Source organism: Dipodascopsis tothii (assembly GCF_038497935.1).
Source record: "Dipodascopsis tothii strain CBS 759.85 unplaced genomic scaffold V1510scaffold_21, whole genome shotgun sequence".
Lineage (NCBI taxonomy): Eukaryota > Fungi > Ascomycota > Lipomycetes > Lipomycetales > Lipomycetaceae > Neoaidaea > Neoaidaea tothii.
The window spans coordinates 193,220-216,741 of record NW_027118005.1 but is presented as its reverse complement, the minus strand read 5'-3'; the positions used below and the strand labels follow the sequence as shown (position 1 = coordinate 216,741).

At 68.0% G+C, this 23,522-nt stretch overlaps 8 protein-coding genes across 8 annotated transcripts; 3 read left to right on the top strand and 5 right to left on the bottom strand.

Moving 5' to 3' along the window:
* Window positions 1-499: 499 nt before the first annotated feature.
* On the bottom strand, window positions 500-2,722 carry V1510DRAFT_419172 (uncharacterized protein). Its single transcript, XM_066934250.1, has 2 exons — window positions 2,358-2,722; window positions 500-2,247 (listed from the first exon to the last, which is right to left on the bottom strand). Exon 2 carries the CDS (start codon window positions 2,243-2,245, stop codon window positions 545-547), a length of 1,701 nt encoding a protein of 566 aa, XP_066788195.1. The 5' UTR covers window positions 2,246-2,247; window positions 2,358-2,722; the 3' UTR covers window positions 500-544.
* Window positions 2,723-4,962: 2,240 nt separating this feature from the next.
* V1510DRAFT_396372 (PIF1-like helicase-domain-containing protein) lies at window positions 4,963-7,194 on the bottom strand (the record flags this gene model as incomplete). Its single annotated transcript, XM_066931888.1, has 2 exons — window positions 7,057-7,194; window positions 4,963-6,851 (listed from the first exon to the last, which is right to left on the bottom strand). A coding segment is annotated over exon 2 (1,878 nt), but the record flags the coding sequence as incomplete, so codon positions are not given.
* A 325-nt stretch (window positions 7,195-7,519) lies between these two features.
* V1510DRAFT_430991 (uncharacterized protein) lies at window positions 7,520-8,925 on the top strand (the record flags this gene model as incomplete). Its single annotated transcript, XM_066935410.1, has 1 exon — window positions 7,520-8,925. One exon carries the CDS (start codon window positions 7,520-7,522, stop codon window positions 8,585-8,587), a length of 1,068 nt encoding a protein of 355 aa, XP_066788193.1. The 3' UTR covers window positions 8,588-8,925.
* A 395-nt stretch (window positions 8,926-9,320) lies between these two features.
* V1510DRAFT_437117 (uncharacterized protein) lies at window positions 9,321-12,766 on the bottom strand. The gene has a single exon (XM_066935573.1). The coding sequence runs from the start codon at window positions 12,606-12,608 to the stop codon at window positions 9,525-9,527; it is 3,084 nt and encodes a 1,027-aa protein (XP_066788192.1). The 5' UTR covers window positions 12,609-12,766; the 3' UTR covers window positions 9,321-9,524.
* A 1-nt stretch (window position 12,767) lies between these two features.
* Window positions 12,768-14,553, bottom strand: V1510DRAFT_182008 (DHS-like NAD/FAD-binding domain-containing protein). Its single transcript, XM_066930418.1, has 3 exons — window positions 14,295-14,553; window positions 13,703-14,264; window positions 12,768-13,672 (listed from the first exon to the last, which is right to left on the bottom strand). Exons 1-3 carry the CDS (start codon window positions 14,545-14,547, stop codon window positions 12,835-12,837), a joined length of 1,653 nt encoding a protein of 550 aa, XP_066788191.1. The 5' UTR covers window positions 14,548-14,553; the 3' UTR covers window positions 12,768-12,834.
* Window positions 14,554-14,697: 144 nt separating this feature from the next.
* On the top strand, window positions 14,698-15,649 carry V1510DRAFT_181874 (Alpha/Beta hydrolase protein). The gene is made up of 2 exons (XM_066930416.1): window positions 14,698-15,378; window positions 15,410-15,649. Exons 1-2 carry the CDS (start codon window positions 14,725-14,727, stop codon window positions 15,608-15,610), a joined length of 855 nt encoding a protein of 284 aa, XP_066788190.1. The 5' UTR covers window positions 14,698-14,724; the 3' UTR covers window positions 15,611-15,649.
* A 1-nt stretch (window position 15,650) lies between these two features.
* V1510DRAFT_181875 (uncharacterized protein) lies at window positions 15,651-16,908 on the top strand. The gene is made up of 2 exons (XM_066930417.1): window positions 15,651-16,738; window positions 16,772-16,908. Exons 1-2 carry the CDS (start codon window positions 15,780-15,782, stop codon window positions 16,815-16,817), a joined length of 1,005 nt encoding a protein of 334 aa, XP_066788189.1. The 5' UTR covers window positions 15,651-15,779; the 3' UTR covers window positions 16,818-16,908.
* Window positions 16,909-17,334: 426 nt separating this feature from the next.
* On the bottom strand, window positions 17,335-21,365 carry V1510DRAFT_403886 (uncharacterized protein; the record flags this gene model as incomplete). Its single annotated transcript, XM_066932192.1, has 3 exons — window positions 17,335-20,140; window positions 20,172-20,997; window positions 21,029-21,365. The coding sequence occupies 3 exons, from the start codon at window positions 21,363-21,365 to the stop codon at window positions 17,335-17,337; spliced, it is 3,969 nt and encodes a 1,322-aa protein (XP_066788188.1).
* Between the last annotated feature and the right edge of the window lie 2,157 nt (window positions 21,366-23,522).

Here is a 23,522-nt window from a genome sequence, read left to right as displayed (position 1 = left end):
ATAGGTGCGGGTTTGCGGCGATTGCTGCCTGGGCGTGCACGCCCACAGCGAGCCGTGGCGAGCGGATCGTCGCTATTCTACAGCGCCGTTCAGTGAACAGCAGATAATAGTAGTCAGGGGCCAGCAGATTGCGATAGGTGCCTACAGCACTGGGGCTGCTACCAGAGCGGCCGCGAGCTAGCAGGGAAAGGCCCTAACCCAATCCCTAAAATACAACAACCCCTAAATACCCCTAAATCGACGTTTCACGCCTGACCGTCAGATCTAGTCAGATCTATCTGATGGCGGCGGCTGTGGACCAGAGGCCCTTGCGCGGCTTAGTGGGTGTTCTTAGGGTTGTGGATAATCTAGGGTGAGGGTACACTAAGGCCATAACCGTCACTACTAGTGCGCCCTGGGAACGTCCTGCGCTTAGGTCTACCTCAACTGGTCATCAGCAGCGCGCGGACCCGAAAGGGTCGAGGACCGTGCTGGGCCGTACGCACGACTCTGCAGTGTTTGTTTGGGTCGAAGGCGGTAAAAGATTAAATTATTAGGCAGTAGATTACTCGCGCGAGACGTCACGGCCAAACAGCTTGACCTTGAGCCAGTCGGTCATGACCAACAGCTTGTTGCGGGTCGAGAAGACCATCGACACGTAGGCCGAACGCCAGAACAGGTACGTCAGAGATCCACCCGACGAGTAAGTGCCCTCGCCGAAAGCCAGGTCAGCGATGGCGCGGTCCGAGCCAATGTAGGCGAGCGAACCCTGGTGGGTGTACTCGAACGGCATCAGACGCTTGGACCGGCGCAGAAGCTTGGCCTTGTTCTCGATCTCGTTGGTAATCGCCTTCTTCTCGGCAACCTCGGCGGTCTCGAGAGCCAGCTGCTCGAGCTTGACAACCTCGTCCTCGAGCGCCTGGGTCTTAGCCATGGTGTTGAACAGACGAGCCAGGTACTGGCCCTCCTGGGTCGCGACCTGGGCAGTAGGAGCGTACTTGGTGGCAGCGCAGTCACCGAGAGCCCAGATGCCCTCGGTGCCCTCAACCACAAGGTAGTCGTTCACAAGCAGACCGCGGCGCGAGCCCTTCTGGGCGGGGATCTTCTGCAGAAGGTCCTTGATCACGTCACGGGGCATGTTGCCGGTAGCCCACACAAGCAGACCGTAGGGCATGTCAATCATAGCCTTGGTGCCGTCGGGCTGCGTGACCTCGGCGCTGATGACCTTGTCGGTGACCTTCTTGACCATGGTCTTGGTGTGGATGTCGATCTTCTGGTCCTTGAACGAGTTCTCGGTGTACTCAATCAGCTGCTTGGAGAACATGGGCAGGACGTTGGGCAGAGCCTCGACCAGCGACACCTTGAAGTCGCCCGAGATCTCGGGAACCCACTTGCGCAGGTCCTCCTCGAAGAAGTCCTGGAGTTCGCCCGCGAACTCGATACCGGTGGGGCCACCACCGACGACAACCATGTGCAGGAGACGCTTGCGCTCCTCCTCAGACTGGTCCTTGAAGGTAGCCGTCTCGATGCAGTCCATGATCTTGGTGCGGATCTTCTGCGCGTCGGCAATCTCCTTCAGGAAGCAAGCGTTGTCGGCAACACCGGGAATACCAAAGGTGGTGTTCTGGGCACCAACGCCGATAACAAGGTAGTCGAACGGAATCGACGTCTCGGCCACAGTGCCCTTGACGTCGCCGTTGTCGCGGACGGTGATCGTGCGCTTCTCGTGGTCGATCTCGGTGCACTCAGCCTCGTAGAACTTGACCTCCGCCTTCTTGTGGCGCAGGATGTGGCGGAGCGGCTCCATGATCGAGCGGTGCTCGATCGTACCGGTCGTGCACGAGGGCAGCAGCGGAGTGAACAGGAAGAAGTTGCGCGGCGAGACCACAATCACATTGTAGTTCTCAGTGTCGACCTTCTTGAGAAACGACACCGAGCCCCAGCCGGAGCCAAGCACGACCAGCGTCTTCTTGGTGGGGTCCGCCGGCGCCTGCTCGACCGGGTGGCGGCCGTCGTAGATCTCGTACGCGAGCAGACCCAGACCCAGAGCGGCCGACGAGTACGTCAGGCGCCACAGGAACTTGCCCACCCGGAACTTCTTCTTGGGCTCGCCAGACGGTCCAGCGGGCTCGACGGGCGGCACCGCCGCGTACGCACGCGCACCGCGCGTAGCGACCGCGCCGAGCCGCGAAGGCCGTGCCAGCGTGCGCGTGGCCGCACTGGCCAGGGTTGTGCTTCTGAATCCGGAGCGAATCAGCGAAGCCATTTCTGAGGATAGTCAGCGATCCGTCTGTCATAGGCCGCCGGTACCAAACGCGTCGGTCCGTGCGGCGCCGCACCACTCGCCCAGGCCGTAGGCCCACTTCCACCGAACTTACCGAGGGTTTGAGAGTGTCAAGGAGACTCAATTGAAGGTAGGGAAAAAAAAAAATTCGGCAAGTCTCTAAATTTAAATATTTTCTGCGGAAAGTTTGAACGACCAGGAAAAACAGCAGAATGTGCTGTTGGGACCTAGTGCTCTTTAGGCGGACGCAGACGCAGCACCAGTAAAATGAGTACCGCAACTAAACGCACGCACACACGCTAACTCTCGCAGGGAAGTAGTAGGCACACGAGCTGGGGGCCACCTGGGGCCGCCGCCCGTAGATATAGCGCGGGTGACCGGCGCCGGTGGGCCGGCCCGGTCGCGCCAGCCGGCTGGCCGGCCAGGGTGGCTGCCGCAGGTAAGCGAGTCGTGGGCCGGCAATGGAATTAGCGGCGCGCAGTGGTCGGTGCTGGCGGCTAGGGGCCCAATGGGCACGGGCATGGTCGCACAAATGGGCGCCAGTGGCCGCGCCAGCGGCAACGGACCAGTAGCCGCCGCCGCGGGCGGTGCGGCGCGGAAGCGGCCCGAGGTGTGGCGCGTGGCGGTGCGGCGGCCCGAGAGCGCAATGCAGCTAGCGCCGTGCGGCCGGCGGCCACTGACAGCCGGCCGGCCGGTCAGGTACAAGACCGAGCCCGGGTAATTGGGGGGTCTCCGCGGCGCTCAGCGGCGAAATTAGCCAGTGGGCGCGTGGCCGTCGGCCGTGCGCGCTCGGCGCGCGGCCAGGATGCCGCTTTCAGCTACAAACCCGGCGGATTAATTGGCGGCAGCGCGCTGCCGGCAGCACGGCTCGGCCGGCGTGCGTCTGAGGCGGCTGCAGCTCCCTGCGCCACAGCGGCTGCCCTGTTCCGCTGCCCCGCGCCCTTGCCAGATTAGGGGGGCGGCGGTGACCCAACATGATGCCGAATTTGGGGGCTCCCGCGGGCGGCTGGGCCGGTGCTCCGGCTGGGCGCTGCGGCCGCCGGCCGCGTCAGGCTGCGACTGGCCCTCCGGTAGCTCGGCGCGGTCCTAGGGGCGCGTGCGTACAGCCGCGCCGGCGATTGTGGCGTATCGCGCCTATCGGCTCCAATCCGCAGCGCGCGATTTCTGGTTACGCTACGTGGCGCCGCCGCGATACGGCACGCGTGGGCAGGCGCCGCGGCCGCGGACAGACGGGCGCGGACAGACGGGCGCGCGGACGGGCGGCCGCTGACAGCCGCAGATTGCAGCCGTAGCCGGTGGCGGACGGCAGCATGCCGTGGTCGACGGACGACCGGCCGGGCGCACGGCGCGGCGCGGCGCCCGTCCGTGACGGGTACGCGCTTGTGCGGCCGGCGGGTCGCATCGCGCTCGTACCCAACTACGCGTGGGGGGCACGACCCACCTCGCGCGATTTAGCCAGCCGAATTAGCCACAACGCATGCTGGGCTATCTATATATACCGCGACCACACCGTTTTTGCCGGCCGGCCGGCGTCTACCGGTGAATGCCGACGGTCTGGCAGCTTTTGACCGCCGTGCGGCGCGGCTGCACCCCGCCGGCGACCGCCGGCTTTGTAGATGCGGGAGTCCAGGCGACTGCCTGTTTTGGGTCGGCCCGCCGGAGACCCTTCTGGACGCGGACGACCGGCAGCTCCCTGCGCGTAGCCGGGCCGTCCGGACCGGGCTGTAACGGGCCGAGCCCGGCTCAGGACCTGCACCGGACCCGGGTCCGCCAGCCAGTCTACCCGGGGCCACTCTGTTGGTTAGGGGGCTATCTGCCGGTGGACCCGTGACTCGCTCGTGACCCTACCGCACGGACGCCTGAATCACCAGCGGACTCACACGCCACCGTGGCTGTCGTCTGGACTCGCCCATTGCCGTGCGTCCGAACAATCGCCGTGCGTCCGGCCGGACTACTTCCACCAGCCAGTCTCGGCGGCCTGGCGACTACATGTACCCCGCCATTTGCCCCGCCAGCAACTGAACGGGCGGGATCCGATGGTGTCCGTGCGCGCGGGGGGCACGCGCCGCAGCCGCTGCGGCGCCCCCCTCTGGAATTGTCTAGAGTAGAGCTTCCATTCAAAACTTATTACATAGCCTCTATCCCCACATGCGACGCTCCTCGAGCTCATCTTGATCCTGCAACTTCTGCTCTTCTTCAGCCGTAATCTCTTGACCCTTTTCGGCAGTCAGCCGCGCCAACGAGCTGTAGAACTTGGTCACTTTCTCATGCGCCATGACCTTACGCGCGTCAAAGTGCAGAATTTGAAGACCTTCCTGGGACGTGGCACGACTGAGCGCTACGTACGCCTGGCCCTTCTCGAACACGCGTCCGAGGTCGACCTTGACGCGCTCGAGTGTCTGGCCCTGGGCCTTGTGGATCGAGAGGGCCCAAGCTAGGATCAGTGGCACCTGCGAGCGCTGTGCTTGGACCTGGCCCTTCACGTCGTCGACCTTCCAGACTTCGTTGCACATAAGCAAGTCACGCGTGGTACCGTCTGCAAGCGTGAACCGCACGAGCGGCCATTTGCGGCCACCCTCGTTCATCTGGCGGTACCGTGCCAGCCGCTGGCGGACACGGTCGCGTTGGCGTGCGCTGAGGTCGGCCTCGTCGCCGTCGTCTTCGCCCAAGATGCCCACGGACTCGGCCGGCTCGGCCACGATGTTGCCATGGACGTCAAACAGGTCGGCCATGCCATTGGCACGGTCCGTCAGTGGCGTGTAGGCCGCGTACGTAGTCTCGTTCATGAAGCCGATGACCCGTCCGAGTGAGCCGTTGACTAGCGACTCGTCGATGTTTTTGATCAGCATCACCTGACAGTTCTTCTTGAGCTGGATCTGGTCGGGTGCCATCAGGTTCGCCAGCAGCTTGGTGCGGACCTGCGGCTCGGCCAGGCCGGTGTCGGTGGCCGAGTACGTGATGACCTCGCCCGGAAGCGCGTTCATGCGCTGCATGTTGGCCAAGTCGACCTCGCGACGCGTGCTGAACAGCTCCGTCGGCTCCAGGCCGTCGCTGTACTCGGGTCGGCGCGCCAGCGCGCGGAACCGCTCGATGGACTGGGCTGAGAGCTTGCCCTCACGCATCTCGTTAAGCATGTCGACGAAGACCTGGTCTTTTTGACGGAACACATGCGTCAGACAGACTGTGAGCGGAATGGCCTCGGTCCACGACGTCGCGTCGAACGCGAACTTGGTTGCCCTGCCGCCTTCGGGCACAGGCGGCAGCTGGAAAAAGTCGCCAGTGACGATGAGCTGGATGCCGCCAAACGGCCGCGACGTTGCGTTGCGGATAATCCGCGCGACCTGGTCGAGCTTGTCAAACAACGCGCCGTCGACCATCGAGATCTCGTCCATGATCAGGACCTTGGCACGAAGCCACCGCTGCATGGCCTTTTTGTTCTTGCGAATCTTGCGGACGAGCTCGGGTGCGGCCTCTTTGCCGAGACCGATGCCAGCAAAGGAATGGAGTGTGACGCCGCCGATGTTGCACGCGGCCAGGCCGGTCGAAGCGGTGACAGCTACTGCGTCCTGGTCTCGCTTGTGCTTCATGCGCAGCGCCGAGATGATCTCGCGCAGCAGGACCGACTTTCCGGTTCCAGCTGAACCGGTGAAAAACACGCTGCTGCCCTTCTCGGTCACGAGCTTGAGCACCATGCGCTGCTCCTCGCTCAGGAAAACCGTGGCCAGCCCGTTCTTCTTGCGGCGCTCGGCGCGCGTGCTGCTGGCCTTGCCGACCTTTTCTTCCTTGTCGTCGCCGGTGCGGCGGATCTGATGCTCGCTGCTGCGCGTACGCCGCCGCATCATGCTGTCCATACGGTCGTAGACGTCCTCCTCAGTGTCTTTGGTGCGCGTGCGCTGGCGGGGCTCGCGTGGGGGGTCGTGAGAGGGCTCCCGCGAGCGTGAGGGCCGCTGCTCGCGCGGCTCGCGCGGCTCGCGCGTTTCCATCGGCAATGGTACCATGGCCGCTGCGGCGGCTGGCTTGGCCGTACTCGAGAAGTTGCGCGCCTGCGTGCCGGGCGCCTCGGCCCACGGTAGCTTGCGCTTCTTGAACTCGTCGCGGCCGCCCGGCGCCGGTGCGTTGGTCGTCACCGCCGCTAGCACGCCCAGCACAGTCGATGCCGGCTTGGGCGGCGAGTCCGGGGGGACACGTCCGAGTGACACAAGTGTCTGTTTCTGGCGATCGAACGGCGACGATGACCACGGCACACCGTCGTCGCCGTCAAGAACACCGCGGGCAAGATCCTCGTCGTCGTCGAGGTCGTCCTCGTTAAACTCGACACCGAGCATGTCAGCCATACTGTCGGACACGGCCACAGTCTTGACGTCCGTGGGGTAGTGACCCGGCATCGGATGTGCCGGCCTGCCGAGCTCGGTTTTGATCGGGCTAGATGCCTTGATCATGCTGTGAAAATTTCTTGTTTCTGTTACTGCGGGCCTATCCCGATGCTGTGTCCACTGATGCTGCCTATAGGCCCAAGAAATGCAAGTCCCCAACCGCCGATGAATGCACGAAGTAGTTGTGATTGACGAAAAGCGCATTCGGGTGTGTTCTGGAGGTTAGCGATTGGAAATCTGCGAGGGACGCGTAGCAAGCGCGACGATGGCAGGCAGTTGCCAGACAGTGGCCACGGGATATGTAGCCGCAAAAAATGCCGGAAGCCAGCTTTTGACGGTCGAAGCCAACGCTGGTGGTGACCGGCTGAGGCCGATTCGCACGAGCAGCTGAACGCGTCCGATGTTTAACAGACAACTTACCTGTGCAAGTTTGTCTCTGTCGCTCGAGAGTACGCACACAGACGGATTCCACCGACGTGACCTTGTGGTCTGCTCGGACAGTGCTCTGCGACTCAGACGCGCGTTCTAGGGGCCGTACGGATCCTGCGCAGTGAGGTCGTAGGTTTTTTTTTGTAAATTGAATTTGGGCACGTTCAAGGCACGGCTTGGTTACCCGGACGTCGCGCGACGCGTTACCCGGGCGTGGGCGCGCCGTAGCGCGGCCGGCGCGCGGCCTGGCGCGGGCGCGCCGCGGTGGGGGACGGAAGGTGGCACGAGCGACGCGCGGGCGGGCGCGGGCGGTGGCGGCACGCGGCGCGGGCCGACGGGGGACGGCGCGCGATATGGGGCTGAGCCGCACGCCGTGCGGCGCGCGCCGCACCGCATGCGGCGTGCCGGGTAACTAAAAGTTTTCTTCCCGCGCGCGCCCGTCCCGGCCACCACCATGGAGGACCCGATCGAGACCACGGCACGCGCGCGCGAGCTGCTGCAGGCCGGCGACGCGCCCGAGGCGCTGCAGACACTTGCGTCATTCGAGGCCAGCGACTACGTCCCGCTGATCGAGACGCTCGCCGAGGCGCACCTCGAGGTGGCCGGGCAGGAGGACGACGGATCGGCGCACGCCGAGAAGGCGTACGAGCTCTTCGAGCGCGCCGTGAAGGCAGCCGAGGCTGGCGCCAAGCCGGCTGGCAGCTTTGAGAAATATCTCTACCTCGGCCAGCTCTCCGGTGGGCGCGAGGCGGCCGAGTGGTTCAAGCGTGGCTGCAACGTGCTCCGGGCCGACATTGCCGAGACGTCGACGACAAAGGGTGCGCTGTCGGAGGAGGCCAAGGAGGCACGTGTGCGCGAGCTCAAGAGACGGCTGTGCGACGCGCTGTGCTCGTCTGTTGAGCTGTGGATGACAGATCTGTGCATGGAGGACGAGGCCGAGGCGACGTGCGATGCGCTCGTCACCGAGGCGCTGATGGTCGACGAGACGCACGCCGAGGCGCTGACGACGCTGGCGTCTGTGCGGGTATCGCAGCAGCGCGTGCCCGACGCTCGTGCCGCCCTTGAGCGGGCCTGGGCTCTCTACGCCGACACGGACTTGACCCAGGTGCCCGACGCTGCCGGTCACATCGCTGCCCTCATGACGCTCGTCCGGCTGTGTCTCGAGACGGGCCTGCTGGAGATCGGCGACAGCGCCGCCCGCCAGATCCTCGAGCTCGACGAGCAGATCGCCGAGGCGTGGTACCTCTTAGGCATGGTCGGCGTCGAGCGCGCGGCCACGTCCGAGGACCCGGCGCCGCTGACGGCCGCGCTCGACGCCTTCAACGCTGGCCTCGAGGTCGTCGTGACCGGCGCTGATCCGTCCGCCGACCCCGAGATCGCCGGCGAGCTCAAGCGGCAGGCCGCCGCCGTCAAGGCCCGTCTCGACGGCCGCGAGGTCGCGGACGAGGGCGAGGACGGCTGGGTAGACATCATGGAGGGCGACGGCGACGTTGCCGACGACGACGACGACATGTCCGAGTAGCAAAAGTTTTGATTTCAGTGTGCTGTATGCTAGCTATGTACCATATGCCGACTCAGGGGTTGCGCCGCACGCCATGCGGCGCACATTATGCACCGCCCGGGGAGCACCCGACACGGCGGCCCAGCCGACGGTCCTCTGTACGGCATCGCCGAGGGGCCTGGGTGGGCGGTCGGCCATGTGCATCAAGCTGCATTAGAATGCATTGCGCGGCGTATGTCCGCCGCACAGTGTGCGGCTCGCTTGTCTCGTCTCACCCTGCCCTAGAGCAGCCACCCTCGACAGAGCCGCCGCCGAGGCCCGTGTGGCTGGGGAGCGCGGGCAAGCCGCACAGGGCGCGGCTCCCGCGGCGTACGCTTGCAGCACCAGCCACCGCCGGCCACGCGACGCGCGGCTCGTGCAGCCACCGGACAGATCGGGTAGCGCGGTCGCGCCGCATGTAGTGCGGCGGTCCAGCCACCAGCCGCACGCGCTCGGGGGCAGGCCGCCCGCCCGAACCGGCACGCCACCGCAGCCTGTTCAGGGCGTGAGCCGGCCACAGTGGCAGGGCGCCACAGCAAACTGAATAGCGTGTTTACTCGCTGCCCGATGCGGCAAATTGGCTGCCCAAACAGGCAATCGTCCCAACCACAGCGTGCAGACGTCGCCGGTCGGCTGAGGCAGGCCCACCGCGTCTTCGTCCCGAGTCTGGCTGCGATTGCGGCGGCCCAGCACCTAGAGCGTTTCGGTAGCGCAGAGCGGCACTCGCAACCGCTAGGCGGACGCACGCAGCCCCGAATAGGCTGGCAGCGGACGCAAGGTGCGCAGAAGCGGCGGATCGTCCGCTAGGACCAGCGCGCTGCCTGGCTCACACGCACGAGGCGGGCCGGTGAGGCTCACGAGCGAGCGACCGGATATAAAGCCTGGGATGGCGGCCTCCCGCGCTTGGACGGATGGTGGACTAGGCCTGAAAGCAGACAGAATGATCGCGTCCGTCAAACGACGGCTGAAGGTGAGTGAACGTCGCCGCGAGGCCGCGGCGGAAGCGGCCCGCGGCGTGGACCCGCCGTGGCCAACCGTGGGGAGCTGGCCGCCGCCGGGCGAGGAGATGCGGTCGCAAAGCGGCCGCGGCGCGTACCGCGCGGTGGCGACCGAGTCGCCGACGGACGACGTGGCCGAGATGCCATCGCCGACGCTGTCGAGCGCGTCGTCGACGTTCCAGGCGGACGCGCTGGAGCAGAATCTGGCACGGTCGACAGGGTCCGTGGCGTTCCTGGACGCGCGACAGGGCGACGAGGAGGACGACAAGGGCGAGAACGAGACGGACGGAACGACCGGGGCCGCGCGGCCGGACACCGGGTCGCGCGCGCTCGAGCCGGCAGCCACACAGACGGACGCGCCGGCGGCGGCGACGGCCGACCAGGCCACGCAGACGGCAGCGCCGGCGGCGTTTCCGACGGCGGCGCAGCCTGCACCGCCCGCTGAGACGCAGCATGCGCCACAGGCCCCCGCGTGGCTGCACACCCCCCAGCCGGCCCGGAAAGCCCTGCTCGAGCCAGCCACGGACGATCCGCGCTCGTCTACCGAATCGCATCTGTCGGCCGCCACATCGGCATCGATCGAGAGCGACCTCGGCGACCGCGGCACGCCGTCGTTGACCATCGTCGCCCGATCCGAGGCTGTTCCTGGATCCCCCAGGCGGTCCATGTTTGAGTACAAGCGCAACAGCGACTCGTCCGGCAGCGCGCCAATCGGCACGGCCGTCACGTCGCCGCACCCGGCCAGTCCTGGCGGCAGCGTGCGTGTGCGCAAAGACTCGGGCATCATTGAGGACCTGGTCGAAGATATCGACCGCGAAATTCTGTCCGGCAAAACGCGGCTCGGCAAGGACGCGGCGCCGTTCGCAAGCTCGCCTGCGGCCAGCACAAGCTCGTCGCCGGGGCACCTGCGGCGGTCGCTGACGCGGCGGTCGCGGTCCGCGTCGGCGTCGTCGGCCGACTCGGCGTCGTCGGGCATGTCCGGCGCGTACACTTCGTTCCGCGACTCGACGGCCGTCTCGGGCCCGATCGACATCTCCCAGTTCAGTGCGTTCTCGGTCGACAAGGCGGTCGACACGGCCGAGGGCGGCGGGCGGCCGCGCCGCAAGTCGGACGCAGCCGACGCGTCCCCGCGGTCGACGACGACCAACACCAGCCTGCCGACGCAGACAATCGAGCCGTCGCCGCCGACGCGGTCGTCGTCGGCCCGGTCCAAGGACAGCAAGCTGGCCGATCTCGCCCAGGACATGCACTTCCTGCTCGAGGAGGTGCGGCAGTTCCGCAACCAGATCTCGGACGTCAAGAGCATGCTGTCGCCGACGCTGCCGACCGAGTTTGTCGGCCACCAGCGCAACAATTCGGCGGCACTCACGAGCCCGACGCGCTCGCTGCGGTCCGACGTCGAGTCGCGCTCGGCGACCGACAGCAGGTCCAGCCTGCGGTACTCGCTCGGCGACAGCATCTACAGCATTCAGTACACGTCGCCGATCGACTTTGCGTACGGCGCCCAGCCGTCGACGGTGTACATTCCGCCGCACGGCGGGCTGCATGTGACCAACGGCCCGGCCACGCCGCTGTCGTCCGGCAACAACTCGGGCCTGTCGCGGTCCAACACGTTCGAGGACAAGCAGCGCAAACGGCACGACCGGTCGGCGTCGGCGCGCGCGGCCACGTCGGCCGAAATGGCCGCGATCTATGCGACGACGGCGGCGTCCGCGTCGGTGCCGGTGCTGGCGCCGGCGACGACGCCGCCGGCGACGGCGCCGGCGCCGGCGGCCGACGGACCGTCGGCGGCGGCCATCCGGGCGCAGGTCCAGCCACAGGCGCAGGCGCAGATGCAGGCGCTGGCGAGCGCGCAGGCGGCCGCGGCCGCGCAGGTGCAGACGCAGGCCGAGCTCAAGCCGCCGCCGACGCTGCGGACGAGCTCCAGCCACGGCAGCGTCACGTCCAAGGAGACCATCCGCGAGAACAAGCGTGCCACGTACGGCAGCCTCCTCAGCGACCGTTCGGACCGGTTCAGCTCGTCCGACTCGAGCCGGCCAACCAGCCGGCCGCGCGGGCCGCGCGTCTACAGCGGCGCGAGCGTGCGCAGCTCTGCGCCGGCCGGCGTGATTCCGCGGTCGTCGACGCACTCGGCCGTGAGCCTGCGGCCCGAGACCATGTACAACCTGCCGACGTCGTCGTCGTCGCGGCAGTCGGACCTGTCGTTCCAGACGGCGGCCGGCGAGCCCATGCGGCTCTCGGAGATCTACACGAAGCGCTCCGAGCTGCCGACGAGCCAGTACGACGACAGCCCGCGGCGGTCGCTCGACAACGACAGCAACTCGTCGCTGCAAAAGTCGCGCTCGGCGCTGACCATGAACAGCTCGGCCTCGGCCTCGTCGTTCGTGACGGCCTCGTCCATCCCGGGCACGCGCTCGAGCAGCCCGGTCAAGGCCCCCGAGGCCACGCCGCGGCCGCAGGCCGTCAAGATCAAGGAGCCGCGGCGCGACGACGCCAACCGGCTGCCGATTCCGCCCAAATCGTCGCACCGCCGGTCGCTGTCGACGCCGATCACGGGCGCGCCGCTCGCGCGCCGCGACCCGCCGCCGGCGCGCGTGCGCCCGGCTGCGCCCCGCCGCCCGGGCTCGGTCCCGGCGGCCAAGCGCGCCGACCCTCCGCGGCCGCCGCGCGCGCAGTCGGCCGCGATCCCGCCCGGCCGCGCCAACCGCGCCAGCGTGCACTCGGCCCGGCGCCGCGAGCTGCTCGAGCTGCTCGACATCCCGCCCGGCACCGAGTTCGACGACATCGTCAACCTGGCCTTTGACGACCGCGAGATGCTCGAGCGGTTCATCGAGACCCTGGGCAAGCTCACCGTCGAGGTCAGCATGGACGACACCAAGAAGCTCGAGGGCCGCCGCCGGCTGGACAATGCCATCCGCGCGCTCGAGGGCTGGATCTAGCGCTGCCGCGCGTGTACATTTATTTGCTTCCTGCTGTTTTGGGTGTAATTTAGCTGGCAATGGCATCGTACAGTCTTATGGTACAGCAAGGCGCCGCACGGCGTGCGGCGCGGCGCTCTGCATATAGCCGCAGCGGCTATATGCAAGACGGGGGGTGACACGGGCGCGCGTGAGCCGCACGCCGTGCGGCTCACGGGTCGAGCCGCGCGCCGTGCGGCGCGGCCTGCGCCGCGCAGCCGCTCAGCCCGCCAAGCCGCACGTCGGCGGAGTCGCCGCCCGCCCACCGCACCGCCTACGCCGGCGGCGACGCCGGCGCAGATGCCGCAGCAGACGGCGCGCCGGAGGTGTTAATCGTCAACTCCTCGTCGAACTCGGCAACCATCTCGACCTCGGCGCTGTCGGAGAGCTCGCCGCCAATGCCCGCGGTGTCGTCGCGGCTGGCCGGGTCGCGCTCAGAGGCCTCGTCCGAGCTCGAATCGGACTCGGGCTCGGGCTCGGTCTCGCCCGGCTTGAGGAACTTGTAGTAGCCGTCGCCCTTGTCGACGACGGAGCCCTGGAACCCGCCCGGCGGGATCATCTCGTGCTCCAGCGGCCAGTCCGGGCCCAGGAAGCCCTCCGCACGGCCGGCGGACTTGCAGCACAGGAACTCGACGACGTCGTCGCAGTCGCCGAGCAGGTTGACGTCGAATTCCCAGTGCCGGCACGGCGTGCGTGAGATGTAGATCTGCGGGATGGTGTGCGCCAGCACCTTGATCGTCTCCGACACCGGCGCGACCTCGAGCGACGTGCCGATGCAGATCAGCAGGTCGCACCGCTCCAGGTCGTGGTGCAGCAGCCGGTTCTCGAACGTCTTGGGCAGGGCCTCGCCGAAGAACGTGATGTCGGGCTTCATGACGCCGCCGCAGAGCCCGTCTGCGCTCGGCCCCGGCTCGTCGTCGTCGCTGTCGGCGTCGCGCTTGCGCTTGCGCGACTCCTCGGCCGGCTGCCGACACCGCGCGACGCGGCCCTCGCGGATGTCGGGGAAGAGGTCCTCGCCGGGGACCTTGGCGCCGCACGACAGACAGGACGCCGACGCGAACGAGCCGTGGCACTGGACCAGCTTCTCGGCGTCGATGCCGGCAAACGATTCCCTGGGGTCAGCGCGCCCGCGGGCCACTTACAGGTTGTCGATGTTCTGCGTGTAGTTCGTCAGCAGCTTGCCCTTGTCCTGCAGCAGCCGGATGAACGCGTGTGTCGGCGTGAACCGTTTCACCGTCGGCAGGATCTCCTTCGAGAACCGGTAGAAGATCGAGGGGTCGTCCCGGAACACGTACAGGTCAAAGACCTCCTCGGGCTGGCTCAGGCCCATGCTCCGGACCTTTTCGTAGAGGCCGGTGCCCGAGCGAAAGTCGGGAATGCCCAGGCTTGTGCTGATCCCGGCGCCGGTCAGCACGATGATGTTCTGCGCGCGGTTGATCCGCTCGGCGGCGGCCTCCAGCGTCGACACGTCCGCCAGCCGCTCGCGCCAGCTCAGCTGGCGCTCCATGGCCATCGGCAGCAGCTGCGCCAGCTGCATGTCGTCGATCTCGTCCGAGTCCCTGATCTTGAACCCGAGCGCGTACAGTACCTCCCGCAGGCTCATGTGCGACTCGACCACGTACTTCTCGACGAAGCGCTTCTGGCCGTGGCGCCGCAGGAACGCGCAGAGCTCGTACGCCAGCTCGTCGTTGACCAGCGGATCGTCTGGGTCAGCGCGCCCGGGGGCAGACCTACCGTCGTCCGACTCGGACTCGGACCCGACGCGGACGCCGTCGTGGCTCTCCCAGGACTCGCCGTCGCTGTCTGCGTCGGCGGCGTCGGCGTGCGCGCCTGGCGCGTCGGGCGCGTCGGGCGCGTCGGCGGTGGCGGCCGTGTCGGTGGCGCCGGGGCCGGCGGCGGCCGGCGACGCCGGCGCGGCCGGGACCGGGCCGGGCGCGGCGACCGCCGGCGCGGCGCCGGCGGGCTCGCCCGCTGTCGTGTCGTCCATGTCGTCTGTGTGTCGTCGGGTGCGGCGGCTTCCGGTGCGGCGCCGGCGATGCGCCGGGTGCGGCGGCGCCGGGTAAGCGCCGCACGGGGTGCGGCTGAGGTAAGCCGCACGTCATGCGGCGCGCTCCCGCTCGATCCCAACGCCGAAAACGCCCGCGGCCGGCGTCTGCCCAGCAACATGACGTCCCCTCCGCACCGTGTCCGGCGGCCGGCAGCGACCACGCTGACGTACCGCGCCCGCACGGACGGATCGCCTGCCGACCACACCACGCTCAAGGTGTACCCGCCCGCCGGCGACGCGCCCACGGCCGACTGCCTCTGGGTGGTCTTCATCCACGGCGGCGCGTGGCGCGACCAGGCGCAGACCAAGGACCTTGGCGACTCGATCGTCGACAGCCTGCCCGCGCACTGGGGCGGCGCGTCGATCAACTACCGGCTGTCGCCGGCGGTGCAGCACCCCGACCACGTGCACGACGTGCTCGACGCGCTCTCGCTGCTGTCCGAGAGCCAGGGCTTCACGGCCAAGACGCGCGTGGTGCTCTCGGGCCACTCGGCCGGCGCGTGCCTGGCCTTCCAGGCCTTCTACGGGCTGTACATGCAGCAGATCTCGGCGCTGGCCAGCGGCCCCGCGGGCGCGGCCGACCTGGGCATGGTCTTCAACAGCATCGTCGGCGTGGTCGGCTCCGAGGGCATCTACGACCTGGTCGCGCTCGCGGACGAGTACCCCGCGTACGTGTCCTTCATCGAGCCCGCGTTCGGCGACCGGGACCACTGGGCGGCGCCGTCGCCGCAGCACTTTGAGTGGGAGAAGCTCGTGACGGACTACACCAAGGTAAGCGAGGCCGCGGCCGCGCTGACGTCAGTTCATGGTCGTGCAGTCGCGCGAGGATGACCTGCTGAGCCCGGCGCAGAGCACGGCGTTTGTGCGCCGGCTGACGGACGCGGGCTGGCCGGTCCAGTTCCACCTGGTCTCGGCGGGCTCGCACATGGACGCGATCGACCACCCGACGTACCTGACGCTGCTGCGCGACTTCTGCACGAGCGTCGAGCGCGCGCATGTGTGATAGCTGAAACGTGACGCGCAGTGAGCCGCACGGCGTGCGGCTCGTGAGCCGCGCGCCGTGCGGCGCCCGGAACCGCGTAGAACGTGCTGGAGCGCACCACGTTAAACCCTGAAACCCTAACGCCGCCCTTTATACGCGCGCCGCCCGCTCTGCCTGCCATCCATCCACCATGTCTGACTCCAAGGCCAAGCTTGCCGTGGGCATCATCGACTTTCTGCAGACGTCCATTGCGGATGGCACTGTCGCCGAGGACGACCGCGACTCGGTCGAGGTCGCCATCGACTGCCTGAAGGACGTGTTCAACGTGGACGGCGTGTCCAAGGAGGACGTCTACGGCAGCCAGAACCTGCTGTCGGTCTACCAGGCCTTCGAGAAGGTCAAGGCCGCGGCCGCGCCGGCCGCCGCGGCCGCGCCTGAGCCCGCCGCGCTCTCGGACGCCGACAAGGCCAAGGCCGAGGGCCTCAAGGGCGAGGGCAACCGCCACATGGCCGGCCGCAACTACGAGGAGGCCATCAAGGCGTACACGTCGGCGATCGCCATCGACGGCGCCAACCCGATCTACCTGTCGAACCGGGCCGCGGCCTACTCGGCGTCGCAGCAGCACGAGCTGGCTGTGGCCGACGCCGAGCGCGCGCTCGAGGCCGATCCCAAGTTCTCCAAGGCCTACTCGCGCCTGGGCCTGGCCAAGTTCGCTCTCGGTGACTCCGAGGCCGCCATGAACGCCTACAAGAAGGGCATCGAGGTCGAGGGCAACGGCGGGTCCGAGGTCATGCGCCGCGGCTACGAGACCGCCAAGACCCGCTTCGAGGAGGAGGCGCGCTCGGCCGTGCCTGAGGCCGAGGACGACCAGGCGCCGGCCACCACCGGTGCGCGCGGCATGCCCGACCTGTCGTCGCTGGCCGGCATGTTTGGCGGCGGTGGCGGCGGCAGCGGCCCCGGCGGCCTCGACTTCGCGTCGCTCATGAACAACCCGCAGATCGCCAACATGGCCCAGCAGTTCATGTCCAACCCGAACGCGCTGCAGGGTCTTATGAACAACCCGTCCATCCGCAACATGGCCGAGCGCATGGGCAGCGGCAACATGCCGAGCATGCAGGAGATGATGAGCGACCCCAACATCGCCAACATGTAAGTCGCGCGCGCGCACAGAGCTAACCGCAGGGCACGCAACTTTATGGGAGGAAACAACGGCGGCACGGGCAACTAGGAGTAATTTTGTATCATAACGAGCTATATAATGAGTTGAACTACACTGCGCTGCGGTGGCGATCGCTGATGACAACAATTCTGCAAGTCTGAAACAAGCTGTTTCGATAGCTTACTGTGGATCCTCTATTCACATTTACAATTGTCTGAGATCAACCGCTGCAGCGCTGTGCGTGCGTAGAATGTTTGGTAGAGCCGCACGGCGTGCGGCGCATGCATCCGGTCCCGTGACTGCTGCGCCGCACCCTGTGCGGCTCTTGGAGGTGATTCTGATGGCTCGGGAGCGGGCCTGCCGTTCGGGCCGTCGCTGCGTGTGCCGCAGCGGCGACTCCGTCGAGAGTGGCTGTCCTCCGAGCAGGCGCGTGAACGCCGGTCGCTGGACGCGACTCCGCCGAAGCGGCGTCTGCGGCGAGCCGCATGCCGTGCGGCTCGCGAGCGCACTCTTCCACTGTGTATTATGAGGTATCTTACTTATACAGTATAAGATCAAAATGACATGACAACGATCGTGAAAATGCTTAGTCGTCGGACGCGGCCGCCGGTGCCGGGTCCGGAGTGTCGGCCTTCTCGGTGTCTTTGTCGTCGTCGCTGACCAAGGCCAGGTCGATGGACGGCGTCGGCGACGAGTCGTAGGACGAGTCGTCGTCCGACTCGATCACCGTGTCGGGCTCGCGCGTAATGTCATGCTCATGGTCGGCATCGTCATCGTCCGAGCCAGCCTTGGCGAACTGCAGCGTCTCGTCGATCTGGCTGGGCTCGGAGCTGGTGCCTGAGTGCTCGGACGCGGCCGAGACCGCGGTGGTGTCAGCGATGGCGGTGGTGTCGGCGGCGGAGTCGGCGTCGACCGCGTCCGTGTCGTCGGCGGTCGCCGGCGGCGACGCGGCCGTCGTTGTCTCCGCCGTCGCCGTCGTCTCCGCTGTCGCCGTCGTCTCCGCCGTCGCCGCCGTCTCTCCAGCCTCCGGCGTCGGCGGCAGCTTCTTGTCCACCCCCTTCGCCTGGCCGTTCACCTTGCCGCTGTCCATCGAGTCGTCCGGGTCAATCGACTCGGTCGTCTCGTCCACGTCGCTCTGGTAGCCGACCGTGCCGGCCTCCTTGTTCAGCGGGACCGAGCCCACGGACTCGGCAACTTCGGCCGCAATCTCCTCGTACGTCCGGATCGGGTGCGCCGCCGAGTACAGCCGGACCTTGTTGAGCGCGCCCATCATGCCGCGCAGCCGGACCTTTTCCCACTTTATCTTCTCGCGCACATAGTCCTGCACGATGCGGATGCCCTCCTTCTCGTGCATGTCGTAGAACCCGCCGAGCTCGGCGCCGAGAATGGTCTGCGAGTAGCGGACCTCGGACCCCAGCCGCGAGATCTCGCGCTCGGTGGTGGCGATGTTGACGGACGCGTCCTGCGCGTAGCGCGCGCGCGTGTCGTCGAGCAGGCCCAGCGGCAGCCGGATGCTGGTCCGGTTCAGCGACGTCTGGAAGCGGCCGAGCTGCTGGGTGTGGGTCTCCATCTGCTCGATCAGGTCGGCCGGGCGCGAGAGCGCCACGATCAGCGACCGCACGTTCGCGTACGCCGCCCGCAGCTCGTACGACAGCGTCTCCTGGCTCGAGTCGGTGACCTGGTACAGGTTGGCGAGCTCGGCAAAGGCCTCGACGTACGGCAGCGGCAGGAAGCTCAGGTTGCGGATGTAGGTCTGCACGACCGGAAAGCCCTCGGCCAGGTCGACGCGCTTGTACTGCAGCGCGTGCGCGGTCTTGACGACGTCCAGGAACGCCGTCTCGAGCGAGCCGACCTCCTTGAGCGCGTGGTTGAAGAAGACCTCGGACTCGGCCGTGCCGCCGAGCGGCGGGTAGTCGTCCGCGAGCGTGTCCCGGCGGCTCTCGGCCTTCTGCTTGCTGCGCTCGAGCGACAGCTCGCGCGAGAGCTCCGAGACCAGGAAGAACTCCCAGAGCAGCTCGTGCGTGGCGATGGTCGGGTGCAGCAGCAGCGTGCGCAGGAACCCGTCGAGCTTCTGCTGGACGTCGCGGATGATCGCCCGCGACGGCCGCGACGGCACCGCGAACGGGTTGCGCGGCACGCCCAGCAGCGGGATCCACGACGCCGGCAGCTCGTGCCGCAGGCACTTGATCAGGAACGTGAAGTCCGAGTACGTCCGCCGGACGGACGTGATCGACGCCGCCGTCGGCGGCGTGCCGGACTTGATCAGGAAGTGCACGTTGTCGTCGGCGAAGAACGCGCGCAGGACAGACGTCGCGCGGCCGTCCTGCAGCGGCTCCCGGCGGAAGAGCTCGATGTCCTCGATGCGCGACCGCGTGATCTCGTCTTTGGCGAGCTCGGCCGCGTTTAGGCCCTTGTTGTTGCGCCGCTCGACGTCGACCTCGGGGCTGCGCGTGAGCACCTCGATCGTGCGGATGCGCGCGTACTTGGACGCGACCATCAGCGGCGTCAGGCCCTTGTCGTTGACCCGGTTGAGGTCGATGTCGCACAGCGCCATGATCATCTCGAGCGTGGACGCGTCCTTCATGATGTGCAGCAGCGTGTTGCCCTTGGAGTCGACGTGGTCGAGGAACCGCAGCGGGCCGCCGCCGGCCTGGTACCGCGTGGCGGCCGCGATGCCCATGCGCACGAGCTGGCTGTACTGGGCGTGGTCGTACGACCGGCAGAGCGCAAAGAGCGGCGTCTGGCCGTTCTGGTCCTTGCCGGCCCAGTCGACGTAGGCGCCCAGCCGGTCGACCAGCTCGGGGATGTGGAAGAGGTAGTGGCCGATGCCGCGCTGCCACTCGTCCTTGTGGCCGAGGTAGCGGCGCAGCTCGTCGGGCGTGGCGCCGGTGGAGATGACGTCCCAGAGCGCGTCGGCCTTGGCGCGGTCGCCGGACTGCAGCGCGGCGCAGAGCAGCGTGCTCTGGCGGGCGTTGCGGTCCTTCATGATCGCGGCCAGCGGGTACAGGTCGCGCTGGGCGAGCAGCGCGGCCAGGTTGTGGGCCGTCTTGGGGTGCTGCACGGCCATCATGAGCGCGCTCTCGCCGGCGGAGCTGCGCGCCTGGAACGTGTGCTCGACGGCCTCGAGCTCGGCCACGTCGATGCCGGCCGCGCCGAAGAACGCGGCCGGGTCGGCGAACGCGGGCGCGACGTCGCCGTCGCGCACGGCCGCCCAGAAGTGCTCGTTCGCGGCCGAGACCACGGCCAGCTTGCTGCTGTTGTGCATAATGTGGAACACGACCGCCTCGAGCGTCGACAGCGCGTAGCCGACCTCGCCTGTGTCGACGTCCATGAACGAGAAGTTGCGCATGTAGAACAGGTGCGAGTCCAGGTTCTCGAGCTTGCTCCAGGTGCTGGCGTCAGCGCGCCCGCGCGCACACTTACACGACGATGATCATCAGGCTCACGAGCACGTCCGCCGAGACGCTCGACGGCGCCTGCGCCTTCTTCTCGCGGGCCTCGGCGTCGTCGGCCGACGACGGCGGCGACACGCCCAGGTTGCGCAGGATCACGACGAGCTTCTCGACCTCGGCCGTCGCGTTCTCCATCTTGGCCAGGCCCTCGAACTCGGCCACGGCCGCCGTGATCAGCGCCTCGACGCCCTCGCCGCCGTCGTCCCAGTACGGCGTGACGCCGAGCTGGAGCGGGCTGATGGAGCGCATGTTCTTGATGGCCGCCTTGATGATCGAGTCCTTCATGTACCGCAGCGCCGTCAGCCGCGGCCAGATCTTGGCGTGCAGGCTCTTGCCCACGTACTGCTCCATCAGCTTCTCGATGTCGGGCCCGGACAGGCCCGTGGCCGCGGCCAGCTGGCTGACGGCCGCGTGGTCGATCTGCTGGAAGAGCGCGATGCCCTTCTCCATCACCTCCTCGATCATCGTCACCAGGTCGGGCTCGGTCGCGTCCGAGCAGTCGAACTCGTCGAAGATCGCCGAGAGCGGCTCCTGCATCTGGAACGCCACCGCCTGGTGCGCGGCCAGCATCTGGTTGAACGTCGTGATCGCCGGCTTGGACGGCGCGCCCTCCTGCTCCGCCGCCGCCGCCGCCAGCGACCGCGTCGTCACCGACAGCGCCGCCGGGATCACCGGCACGCCGATCAGCGGCCGCGAGATGTAGTAGATCAGGTACTCGGTCTCGAACGGCACCGCGTCCGACACGGGCATGTACACCTTGTCCAGCAGCAGCTTGGCCTGCGCCGCCGTCTTGAAGCCTGTCGTCAGCGCCGCGCCCCGCGCACGTACCCTTGTTGGTATATACAAAATCGTCCTTGATGACGACGCTCTTGCCGTTGAGTGTCCAGAACAGCCGCGCGCGCCCGATCGACTTGGTCGAGCCGCCCATCTTGATGATGTGCGACGCCAGGAAGTCCTCCTGCGCGCACATCTCCGAGAGCCGCATCGACGACTCCTGGTCGATGGTCAGGAGGATCGACGACGTCACGGGCACGAGGATCACCACGCTCTGCGGCTCGCGGATCGCGAACGCGACATCCCGCGACCGCGACTGCGTCGAGGCCGGGTGGAACAGCGCCGCCAGGAACGGGTTCAGCGGCGCGGACTTGTGTCGGGGAAGCGCCATGGCGCCGGCATGCGCTGCGCGCGTGCGGGGGAAGCCGGGGGTGTGTCCGCGGAGAGAGCGCGAAGGCTGCGGTGGATACGCTGTTCGTCAGCGCGCTGTCCATCGCGGGCGGCGGGCCGCGGGCCGCGGCCCGTCGCCGGGCGCGGCCGCGGCCGCGCCCGGCACCTGTCTGGCCGCGCCGGCCGCCATCCGCCGGCCGCGCGCCCCGCGGCCGCGATTTTTTCGCCGCCCGACGGGGCCCCGTGGCCGCTCAATCGGGCCTGCTGCCGCCGCCCGTTGCCCGCCGGCCGCCTGCCGGACCCAATCCGTCTGCGCACATACCTCTGCCTGGTTATTCGGACCTGGCCCCTGTGTCTACTGCGTGGCCGCCCAAGATCTCGAAACCGTCGGCGTGCTCGCCATCCAAAGCTCCAATCTGTGTAGTCCAGCCAAATTTTGGCGTTGTAACCAGTTAGACACGATAAGATAGGGCAAGAGGGCAAGCCGTGCGGGTAACCCCGGCTGTGTCAAACATGCCTGTGCGCGAATCCTATCAAACAATCGCCGACAGCATGATCCCCACCACCGCCCGCCCGCAGGCCGGGCGCCGACGGGGCCGGGCGCCTGGGTAGTGGTCGCTGGCGGCCACGGGCCATGGCACGCGCCGGCGGATATTGATAGTGGACAGACGCGACCGCGATTTGAGTTTGGACCGATAAACAGAGCGACCGCGGCGGGTGGTATTTGGCCGCCGCGGCGCGGTGACGGCGCGCGGACAGCAGGGAGGACGCTGGCGGACCGCGAGCGATGTCCAGTGCAGCGCAGAGCGAGCGACAACCGCAGAAAGCGATGACGAGCAGAAACGCGACCCTGGCGGACGTGACCAACGGACGCGAGCGCGGGCAGCGGGAGGCGCGCGAGGGGCGGGAGGCACGGGAGGGCCGGGACGCGCGGGCCGCGCGGGAGGCTGGCGACGGCGGCGAGCAGGCGCTGCGGGAGGTGAGTGCGACGGGCGCGTGCGGCGCGTGCGGCTCAGATCATACCCGCCGGCCCCCCGGGCCGGTGGTACCCGCGGACCCTGCTGACCCCCAGCGCCTCAGCCGGTACCCGGCATTCGTCTGCGTCGGCGAGCCCTTTGCGCGGCGCGCGCACGACGCCGGCGTCGCCGCGCCACCCAACACGCCCCACCGCTGGCGCGCGCCCGGGCGCGCGCCGGAGCGCACGCTCGGCCGGCCGCTCGACCGCAGCGCCAGCCCCGGCCTGTCGTCGGGTGAGTGCTCGCGCGGCCGTCCGGCCGCTGACCGTGTAGTGGGCTCGGCCGATTCGATGCACTGGAACGCGCCGTTCTTTGGGCGGCGGTCGACGCAGTCGCTCCGGGGGCCGTCGCCTGGCCTGCGGTCGAGCCTCAAGCGCAGCCGACGGTCCGAGGACCTGGCTCACTGCGCGGCATGCGACACGGGCTGCGCCGCGTGCGCGGCCGAGGCCGCTGTCGAGCGCTGCGCGGAGTGTGCGGCCGCGCTCGGCCCCGGCGACGTTGCCGGCCCGGTCGACGCGCTCGACGCGTCCGACGCGTCCGACGACGGCCTCGACCAGATCAGTCTTGCCTTCGAGCGCGGCTTTGAGCGCGGCTTTGGCGCCGGCTACGGCGAGGCCATGGACAGCTACGTCGGCGACAGCTTCATCGACGCCGGCTCGGACTGCGACTGCGCCGAGTGCACGCTCGAGGCGTCGCGCCAGCTGGCCGCCGTTGCGGACGAGCTCGAGTGCGACGCCGACTGCCAGCACGAGTGCGATGCGTGCTCGCACGCCGACGACGCCGACTACGAGGACGTCGACGACGTCTACGGCTACGCCGACGACGCCAGCTACGACGTCGACGGCGCCAGCTACGACGGCGACGGCGCGGCCGAGCACACGTGCGACGGCAGCCTCCACACATGCGACCTCTTGGGCCCGATCGTCCCGGCCGACAACCACCCGTACATCCACCGCGTGTACGAGGACCTCTCGGACGGCTCGTCGGCGTCGTCTGACTGCGACGAGTCGTGCGAGTGCAGCGACTGTCTCGACGGCGGCTACCGCGGCACCACAGCCGCCGACGCCGTGGCCTTCCAGAGCGTGTCGGACCAGCGCGCGCGGCCCGCGCCCGAGCCCGTGCGCTCCGCCGACACCATCAGT